General features: G+C 39.5%; 1 protein-coding gene across 2 annotated transcripts in view; it reads left to right on the forward strand.

Annotated features, from left to right (window-relative positions):
- LPGAT1 (lysophosphatidylglycerol acyltransferase 1) overlaps positions 1–7,698 on the forward strand; it is a 65,463-nt gene extending 57,765 nt beyond the window's left edge. For both annotated transcript variants that reach the window (XM_018085179.2, XM_018085181.1), the window contains one exon: positions 1,939–7,698. In XM_018085179.2, coding sequence (XP_017940668.1) covers positions 1,939–2,090 — 152 coding nt within the window. In that variant the 3' untranslated portion in view covers positions 2,091–7,698. The remainder of the gene's footprint in view (positions 1–1,938) is intronic.
- The last annotated feature ends 3,366 nt before the right edge of the window (positions 7,699–11,064 follow it).

Consider the following 11,064-nt stretch of genomic DNA (forward strand, 5'->3'; position numbering starts at 1 on the left):
TCTAGTTCCAATCCCCCTGCAACAGGCAGGGACACCTTCCACTAGACCAGGTTACTCAGAACTCCATCCAACCTGGCCTTGAACACTTCTAGGGATGGGGCATCCATAGCTTCTCTGGGCATTGTGTTCCAGTGCCTCACCACCCTCACAGTTCTTCCTAACATCTAATCTAAATGTGCTCTCTTTCAATTTGAACCCATTCCCCCTTGTCCTGTCACTACATGCTCTTGTAAATAGTCTTGCCCTGCCTTTCCTGTAAGTGCTCATAAGCCAACTGGTGTGAGGTAACTAAAGAAGTAAGCAGTGTCATCCTACAGGGCAACAGGAAACACTCCTCACTGTACCAAATCTGAAACCTCATCTGGACATTCTGCATACATGTCCATCATCCCTGTTTGAAAAATATGAATTGAACTGGGAAGAGGGAAAGATAATAGATGCCAAGATGATTAAGGGGAAGGAGTCATCATTTCTGTGAAGGACAACTGAAAGTACTTGGCTTGTCTCAGCTGGGAAAGTGAAGGATCAAAGATAGGAGTTGACTTGGGAGAGGGGAAAGAGACAGTTGCCATCTGTATGTACCAAAGAAAAAGGAAAGCTATTTAAACCAGAAGTCATTGTCTGTACAGAAAAACCAATGGGCCTTAGAAGTACAAATGCAGTGTAGAGTGGACAAACAGAACCTTGCCGTGGGAATAAATGATGTGGCACATCTGCCCATATGTGAAAATGTATATCACTGAGAGGGGTTTTTTTAGGCTTTTTCTTAGTTAGTTGGTTTTGGTTTTGTTTTTTGTTTTTTTTTTATTTAAGAGCATTCATGGAGGAAGAAAAGCTTTGTCTTAAATGCTTGATTGCAGTTCCTTCAGTGATTGCAAATGTGAAGCACAGAGATAAGTTGCTGATGACATCTAATTGCCCAAATTGTGTGGTTCCTGAGATTAAAAATTGACACTGCTGTGTCTTGACTCTTTTTGAATCATTAATTTCATGTTCTTCTGTGAGAAGTTGAGACTTCATAATGCTGCAGCAAATACATAATTTTCTCTGTGTATTTAGAGTTTTTATATGCGCTGTTCAAGATGAACAACAACAAAAGTGGTTTGTATCATCAAGGCTTTGTGCATCTCAGTAAAATGTAAAACAAATTATTTGATATGCTGATGTAAATATATGCAAATAGCTCATAAAGCTATGATGTATTCAGACACATTTAATTTAGTGTTGCAAATCAGAAGAAGCCAAAATATGGAAAAATTAAATTTTATTATTGTCAGCTGTATCTCTTTCCACTCTTTCCCATCTAAGCAAGCATTTCAGTAAAGTATTTCTGGAAAACTCCATGGCAAATTACAATGTTTCCTTAGTCTGTATGACTGACTGGCCAGTGAATGTTCAAACAACATGTGGAAGCTGTTGTTTAAAAAAGTGTGTGTGTTTATCTGTGTGTCTTCAAGAGGAACCTCAAGAATGTCTGTGTGTTACTTCTTCACAGTATACAAACCCATCACCGGGCAACTGTAAAATTTGATATGGAATCCATTCAATTTGATCATACAGATATTAATAAAACTTCAAAAATAACACAGAAAACTTAGTTGACAGTCAGATCTCCCTGCAAACATTGAGTACAATGAGGACTGCTGCTTCTAAGAAATGCTTTGAATTTTATGCTTAAAGTTTCTAAGGAAATGAAAATTTTTCTTATTGAGGGTTTGGATTTGGTTTTGGTTTTTGTTTTTTTATTTTATTTTATTTTATTGAAGATAAACAGTAATACTGGAGAATCTTTCACAAGTTTTAACAGCACAGCACATAAGAAACTAGTTACTCATTTGTGGGCACTGTTGCTGGGACAAGCAGTGGTGGTAAAGAGTTGTGCACTAAGGCTGTCGTTCCTGTACAGGAGCATTAAATGTGTTTTCTTTTCTCTTGTAGGAGCTTTTCCCCCACCGAAGGGTCAAACAAAAGCTATTTCTCGGGAGATGACCCTCAGTAACCTGTGGCTAGTTGGCATACAATCACTTGCATTTTTGTCAGGCGGTATGTGGTACTGCATCTTTCAGTATTTGTACCATTGCCTATTTTAAAAGTGGAATGGGACCTGAGGACACAATGGGAATCCAGGCTCTTGCAAACGAGTATCATGTTGTATGTGCAAATGTGAATATTCAAGAGTAAAGGAAAATACTGGACGGACTTTTACCTCTCTTTGAGGGAATTTTAAACTCCACTAAAAGTGAAGATCAGTAACATAGTGACCTGATGATGTATTATTTTAAGAATTGTCTGTATTTTTAAAAATGTATACTCTCACCCACACTTAAGCAAATTCAGCATTTGGACAAAAGGTGCAATCGTACAACCACCGTAGAAGAATGTCTGTGGCAAGAAAGCTTTGTCACCACAAGTATTTCTTGGCATGTAGTTAGAGCTCAGAAAATTCAGCAACTTGTCTCTTCAGTAGTGTGTACAACATTGGTGTGGTAGAGATTCCTCATTTGCACAACTTGTACTTTATTGCAACTCATTGTGCTGGAGTCAAAGATACTCGACAGAGCTGGTGGTGGTATCTTTTTGGCTACACAGTCAGCAGTTGTTGTACTAGATACATTGATCTAAACCCAAGACCCAAATAAGATCTAGTGTCAGGTCTGTTTTGTGAGGAATTGGTCCTCAAAAATGCATTGCAGCATTGTAGTGTGATTAAAAGCTATCCACATGTGATTAATCAGCCCATCCCTGCTGTGGTCTTACCATCAGCTCTCCCAGTTCCGTGTGCTACCAGTATCTCGTATTGTGAGGAAACTTGGAAAATATAAAGTCACTTGGTTAATTTTCCCTCTTTGTTCAGAATGCTTCTCAGTGATTGTCATCAGTTTTGAAAATGCACTTTTAAAGGTAAAAATACAGTGAAGGAAAGACATTAAACTTAGGTTATAGAAGAAAGCTTTATTTGTCACACATTGGAAGCCAGAGCAATTCGAGCTGTTGCTGAAGGTCTGCTGGTGTTGCTGGGGATTTTTAGCCACCTTTGTATTTTGTATACTGCAGTCCAACCAAGGTGACCTTTGAGTGGTTTATAGAGGCCTTTTTCTCCCTGCTAATTGCAACAGCGCTAAATATACTTGTGGGAGAGTTTTTAAATAATTCAATGCCAACCATCTTAATGTTTTGCTAAGGAGTAATAGAAGAAAAACTAGTTTCTTAAAAAGAAAATATAGGTATAATTGCTATCATAAATCTATAGGAAGATACTACTGAAAAAAAAGTATGGTAATTATTCTGAATAACTACATGGAGGACAGTATTAATTAGCTCACCATTGTGCTAAAATCTTACTGAAAGAAGATGAGTTGAACTGAAGGGCAAATGGGAACAGAAGACACTTTCAGATGTGTAGCACAGGATACTTTTGAAAGGATGCCTGTGATGTACAGCCTTACTTCTGGCAGGTCTGGTTGGCATTGTGTTTATGTGATTATACAGAGATTTGTGAGAACTGTTCCTAAAATAAAACTAATCTGTCTAAATACAAGCAGGGTAGCCAGAACTTCAGATGTTGGCATACTGCCTTTTACAGAGTAATTTTGTTGAGAACAAAGTAAGCCCTCAGTAGTTTTGGCTCTGAGCATGCAATATTGATTCCCCTTCTCACTCCCTCTGCTGCTACATGAATCACAGTAGGTGGTGTGCAGCATACAAAACCTAGCCAGTGTTCCCTTTCTGTGGGGGAGCAAAGAGCATACCAAAACACGAGGCAATGCCAATTTCCCCAGCTTTGTGGAAAAATACCTTGTCAAATATGCCACCCCTGTCCTCACAAATGTAGCAGCGTAGCTGCACCAGTGCAGCCTGGAGGCAAAAGATATTAGTTGCCAATAGCTTCATTGTTTAAGGCAAGATGCTATTTCTAAATAGCATCTCTTTACACCAGAATTCTGGTGTAATGTAAAATCCATTAAAAAGAGGTAGGTATGCCCTGACAGGGAGGCAGTCTGAGGAGTATTTGGTTTTTTGTGTTGCTCTTGCTAAAGTCCAGCTGATGGAATGAATGTATTTAATCTGCTATTTTACAGGAGGGTGTTGGGGCAGCCCAGCACCATTACCCTGTAAGTGGTTATTTCTGCTGCACGTGGGACTGAATCTTTAAAACTGCAAAACGCAGGTGGCAAGCTGCTTATTACTGTCCTCCACCAGGTAGTTTGATCAGAACCACAGATGGCCATAGTACAGCTCGTTTTATTTTGAGCTAGGACAGACTGGAGTGATATAAAAAGGGAAGTTTATATAAGCAGATTGCACAGCAGTTACTCACATCAGGACATTGTTCTTTACAGACGCTGTGAACTCCTTTTAAGAGCATCTTGTTTTTTCAAAAGCAGTATTTTTATTTTTTTCCCAGTGGGTTGCAGTCAATAGCGAGTGTTCAGGTGCTGCCTAAAGGAATTAGTAATGCGCAATAACGTTTCAGATGAGCATTTGATTTATCTGGTCCTGTTCGTTTTCAGTTTGTTCCTCTATAGTTCTTACTTTGTTTTCAAGCACTGATTTCAGTTGTTTCAGTAGGGTGAGTAAATAGTATTTAGGTCCTAGGCTTCTTTCCTGCCTGCACTGGAAAATGTGAAGAGCGCCTGACTTGTGTCTCCTCATGGTTGAGTTGCTGTAGGTGACAGTGGAACAAAACCATTGTTAAGCAACTCCAAAGTACCCTCCCAGCGTGATCTTGGATGCTGCTTCATGAAGAGAATAAATTGGATTGAAGTTTTGCTGTGAAGGGAAAAACTGAAGTGGATACAATGTCTAGGAAATTCTGTGCTATAAATACCGTGCTGGTCCAGACTGTGTGGAGCTTAGCAGGCTACTTTGTAAAACATGAATTCCTGTCGGTTGCAGTTCAGTTCTACCTTCTGGCAGTTGGCTGGTGTTATGGATGTAGAGGGCATTTTGCTGCACCATCCATGGGGCTTCCTCCTCTGGAGAGTTCAAAATGCGTTTGATGGAAATTATGTTAGTGAACCATACAGTTGATCACAAATGAATATGACTCTGAATTTATATTAAGGGGAAAAATAATAGAAAAATGTATAAAATTATCAAGAATGAAAAATTCACAGAAAAGAGTGCTATCTGAAAGCTGTTGCACACAAAGTGAGAAGAAAGCAATTTGAGTGTATTGCAAATAAAGGTGATTCTCTGCCAGGGTTGCACACAAAACATCTCTACATTTCTACATTTAATTGTTCATAAACAAGTTGTTACAATTGAAGTTATGTAAGTCCTCATGGTTTAGCTTTGCTGCTCTTTGAATTCTCATTATGTGAAAAGCATCTGCCCATCCACATAGAGCAGTGTTTCTTCAGTGCCCTGGGGTGAGTGTGCCTTCATTATGGGTGTACTTGGACTCCATGTATGGTTCTGTCTAGTTTTGCAACTGTGGTGTCTCTTGCAGGAGGGATTTTTATTTTAAGTTGCTCTCACCAGATGCTGAAAAATGAGATTTCAGTTCGACTCGCTTTACTGGAAAATTAAAAGCTTCCCTCTCCCTCCTCCACCCCCACCATCAAAAATAAGATGCAAAAATCGTATTGCAGTGAAAATACAGGCATCACTGTGGTACTGTTCATTATTCACTTGGTTTGCAAATGATCTAACTTTTTTTTGTCTGACACTGCCATAAAGTGCTGTTAACTTTTTTCACCTGTTTGTACAAGACAATAACAGATACCGATCACTGTGTGTGACAGGATTCAACTGCTCCGCTTTGCCTTGACAAAATTTTGGGACCAAAGGTACTTAAAACTGGGATTTCCAAATCATGAGCCCAGGGTTGGGTGCATTCTCTTGACAGTCAGCTGGAGATTTTGTGGTGATCTGAAACAATCACATTAAATAATTATACATCTGGGATTCTGTATTGTTTGGAAATAATGGAGCCATATGAAATAAAGGGTTGTTTTGCAAAATTGCATATTTGATAGTTTTTACACTTCTTTAAATAAAACTCAAAACAACAATTGGAAGAGCAAATGGAAACTGTACTCTGGTTTAAAATGTCTGCATACATTATGAATGCTTCTGAGCAGCTCTACTTCTTCTGTAAAAACTGTAGACTGCCTGGCTGTGATACAAAATAAGTCACTGAAAGGATTCTATGCATTTTAAAGTTAGACCTTTTATTTTATCATGGGATAATGAAGTAATTATTCACTGAACAGCTGTCCTATTAAAGTGAGTTAGTTCCTTAAAATTACTCTACCATGATGTTCATATTGTATGATGAACAGGGGTTTTTTTGTACCAGTTATTTTCTCCTCCAATTTTCTCCTTCCCTCCTGTGTTACCTGTGTTTTTGTTTCATATGATAAAATGGATGCGGAAGCCTGGAGGGACTGTCAGTGGTTCTGCAGAGGGTTGGTCATGTTTGGAATTATTTTGCTGAATTTATTTCATTGGATTTTTTAATAAGATCTTTTCAGCAGCCAAGATGTCTTTCAGAAATGTAGACAGATACCAGAAGCAGCACTTCTATGTGAAGATTATTAGGTTTCTTTTCCTTCTTTTTTGTGTGTGTGGTTGATTTTTTTTTTTGGTCAAGATTATTTCATATGCTTCTAATCCTTAATAGATTAGATTATTTTCTTTGGTTATATTTATTGTGCTTATAACTAATAGATACACACCCTTTATTGTGCTTACCATAAACACAACAAATAGTAAAATAACACTTTGGTTCACTACACAGCTGCAGTGGTAATTTGTGATAGATAACATTGTTTATTAGAGCATTCATGAGGAAGGACACAGAGACAAATGTTTCTATGCCAGAAGTGGTAAGGGCAGGAGTGTAGCAATAGGGAAGAGAGGGGAAAGCAGCTTCTGCAGCCCCGCCCTCACTCACTCCAGCGCCCTCTGGAAGCTGTGCCGGTGCTCAGGCTGCGTAATTTCTCTGCAAGTCACTGTGTAGCAATGAATCTTTAAATTTCTGAGTTGAGGGCATGCCAAGAGCAGAACCTGAGACCCCATTGACCCTGCATTACCACCATCCTAAAATGATGTGACTCCAACCTCGTTGCGAGCAAGTCCATAATTACTGTGAGATACGTGTATTTTTAAAGAGTGGTCTGTTTTTAAGCAGCTCTAGCTAGGCAAAGCAATATCAAGTGGAACAGCACCATTCATTCTGTGGCCCTGGCATCTCTCCCTAACAGTAACTCTTAGCTCCATGTCACCTTTTGTGTTAACTGCTGGTCTGCAATACTGCAATGTGTAATAAAGGAAAAAGGAACTCCTTGGAGCATCATGAGACATCTTGCACAATTTCCAAAACAGCGCCATGGTTGTAGTGACGTCTACCTCTTTGTTTCCCTTCTGGGTTTTGTCTTGTTTTTCTGTGTGGTGTTTTTCTGTGAGGGGTGGGGGGAATCGGGGAGTGGGAAGGAAAACTTGAAATCTCAATATTAAGACACTGGTGGAGGATCCAGTGCTTACCAGCGGTGTTGTCATATTGAAAAAGCCATTGTTTTTAATTCCTGCCTAGTATGAAATGTTTGTTTTAAAAAATCCTTCCTGCTGGAAAGAAAAATGTATTTTTAAAAAGAAAAAACATCCCTCTTTTGGCTATGAGAATGTCAGCTGTATGAGTTGTGACCATATCATGACATGCTGATCAGATAAATAAATTTTTATCTCTCAGGACTCTATTGTATTTTTACTGTTCTGGTAACTGTCACAGCTTTTCTGAAAGGATGCTCTTCATTTATAAATATCACTAATTTCAGCTGAGACAACAAATAAAAAAGGTCGTGTCCTTACTCTGGTTTACAAAGAACCATTTTGTCTTGGTTTAGCAAAAGACTACCATCCTGTGAAAGATACTGAATTCACCCTGGGAAAGGTACTGAAAGGCTTGCTACAGGTAAGCTTAGGGCACAGGGGAATTGCTGCAGTTGAGTTCCAGTTCCAGGTGTTTCTCCCCCTTTTTCTCCCCCTTCCTCCCTGAGGGCTGCTGTGAGCTTTGGCTGTACCCTAAAATAGAGGTGCGGAGAGTACGTAACTTCCTAGGTTATTGTAAAGGGGAGGCTCCTTTTGAAAGGAGTTGCAGAGTAAGGGGCAGAACGGAAGAATGGGGCTCACTGTGTGTCACCAGTCCAAAGTGTGGATAAAAATGGGCACCTGAGGTGGTCAGACATGTTACATGCTGCAGTTATTTTGATCTTGAAAGTAAAGAGAAGGTATCTCCTGTAAAAAAAGGCTTTCCTGTTAATATCTTTATATGTCTTGAATCTGTTAGTACTTAAACTTCCCATATGTCTTTAGGTTCTGTGTGGAATAAGGAAGAAGTCTCTTGGTTTGGTTGTCCTTTCTAATGTCAGTCTGGTTTTGTACCAAGTTAGCCAGTTGGTTTACCTAAGACTTCTCCATGAGTTTGGAGAAGTGATACATCAGGAATTTCAGAGCAGCTAGTGGTAGCATCTAGTGCAGCTGTATAAAGGCTACTGATATTTTTGCTTAAAAATAAATCATAAAGTTTGTTGTAAATGACGTTATTGTGCAAGTATTGAAGTCTGACAAGAACAGATAGTGAATTTATAAGCACTAAAGTGGTAAGGAGCTCCCTGAATGGTGATGACGTGATTTTTAAGTTTACCTTGGAAAACTGGGAAAGTTCCAAAAAAGTGGATGTTGTGACAGGGATCAATAAGATCAAACTCTAGGTCTATGCAGTGAGTAAATAATAAGCTAACCTCAGTAAGGCCCCTCTGCATGGCTTTGGGAAAAAGCAACTCTGGCTTTGCTAAACAAACCTACAAGACTAAACTCGATGAGATGGCAAATGTGGCTGATTGTTGTATGGCAGAATTGATTATCGTATGACAGTATAGTTGAGGGTTTTGTAATCTCACTTGAGAATCTGAAGGGGAAAAACTAAAAGGTCAATTTATACTAAATTACTTTTGGAGAGAAAGTTTTTCATTCACAGTGGACTAATTCTGCAGATCTGTTCAACAATGTACAATATTTTCATAAATGACATGAAATAAAATACAATTTTTTTGATCTACTAATTTGTTATTAATGAGGACAAGTTGCTGAGTGGCCCAAATCACTTAGTAAAGTGTGTGTTTGATACTAACCAAAAGGAAGGTTCATCTGGCCACAAGGAATAGATGTCTCCCAGGAAGAGAAATTATCCCAGAAGATACTGACATAGAAATAAATAAAAGGGCAGATTTAACCCTTTAAGCAAATAGACCAAGTAGGAGCAGAGAGTAGTAGGATTTCCCCCTGCACATTAGTGAGACCGTATTTTGAATATAGACTCAAAATGGCTAGGCAAGATGGAAGAGAAGAATTTCTTAACCAGTGTTTCCCTCCCAAGAGTCTTTTTGTTTCCAGGCTAGGCGTAGCTGGCTGGCTTTGAGCTGAAATAAAACACTGCTCAGTCTCTTAACAAGGTTTTCTTCACCTCTGAGGGGTGGCTGGCTGCTCACTGCTCCTTCCAACTGTTTCCTGCGGTGGAACTGCACACTCCCAGCTCCGAGCTATGGCTTTCCAACTCGTTGACTTGCTACACTCTGGACCTTCTTTTTTTTTACCTTTGCCCCACAATCTTAGTTGGTTTTTATCCACTCAAGGAGCAGACACCATCACACAAGACGCTAGAAGCCCAAACTTCAGGTTCAGATGCAATGGTGTTAAACACTCCTGCTGATTAATTTCTGTCTCACCCTCAGCAAGGCTGTTCCCTTTGTCTTGCACACATCTCTCGTGAGGAGGAGGTGACAGGTACAGCGGTGCTGTGAAACCCACAGCCTGCCAGTGCTTTCCCCCAAGGTGAAGCTGCTGCGTTTTCTTCTCCCTCCACACTTTTAGAAACACCGAAGATGCTTTTGTTGTTGTTCTTGTGTTCCCCTATCTCTGTGTTTCTCTTAGGCTGACACACGGTGTCTTGCTCATCAGCAAGTATTTGAAGGGAAGAAACCCAGAACTAGTAGATAGGGACTGTCCTTCTGCACCTCTGTCTTTAAGTGCACAAGATGTGCATCCAGGAAAAGAAATAAAACTCCCTCCACTGGACGAGACGGTAATTTTCCTGCATTGAAAATGGCAAACTTAAAATCTGTAGAACAGAACTGATGGCTTGGGTTTGGTTTTGGTTTGGTGTTGGGGTTTTTTTGCCACTGCTCTGACTAAATGCTCTCTTGCACCTGGCAAAAGTAGTGGAACATTTTATATGCAATGCTCTGCTGTTACACCACAGCCAGTGACTTAGAGGACCTCGCCTGACAAGCGCAATTTTAAGAGCCTCCAGAGCTGAACCTTGTATCCTATAACTAGGGTGGGGTTGTTTTTTGAGGAAGGTTCTAAGCCAAAACTAACAACAAAAATAGATATAAATAGTATTTAATATTTAGTAGAGTCTTAAAACTAAGCTCTGTTAATTGCCCACAAGCCTGCAGTAATATTTGCTGAAATAATGCCGCTTAACTAGTGCTGGATTAGTTTCTGTCAAATAAATTTTCTCCTGCTTCTGTTTATTCCAATATTCAGTACTGACTCCATTGTCACTTAAGATTGTAGCTGATGGGTTTTCCTACTCCAGCAATTCCCGTACAGTAACACTGATAAGGTGGGGTTTGATGTTTTGTGTTTGCACTGCAGCTGTTACCTAAACGTTCAGAACATCAGTGTGTTCTGCAGGCAACTAAGTATTTGCTAAGTGGACAGAAGGACATGCATTTGAGGGCAGTTACTTAAGGTTGCCTGTAATACCTGCCACCGTGTGCCCCTTACACAAGTCTCTCTGTTGTGCTGAGAGAAGGATCTAGATCAAGATCAATTTTTAGCATTATTCATTGAATAAAACTCACACACCCACAAAGTGAAGCTGTACCAACACAAACTAAAAGATCCCAAACTGAGCCAATTAAAGCTACAAAGGAAATCTGGAAAAATTTAGTTAAGTGAAAGAAGAGAGTCTAGACTGCTTAGTTTATCTAAGAGTTAAGTAAAATACCATTATGTTCTGTACAAATCAGGTGTACTCATGGAATCCAGTTG

Source organism: Manacus vitellinus, unplaced genomic scaffold (genome assembly GCF_001715985.3).
Source record: "Manacus vitellinus isolate BGI_N305 unplaced genomic scaffold, ASM171598v3 scaffold_8_pilon, whole genome shotgun sequence".
In the NCBI taxonomy this organism is placed as follows: Eukaryota; Metazoa; Chordata; class Aves; order Passeriformes; family Pipridae; genus Manacus; species Manacus vitellinus.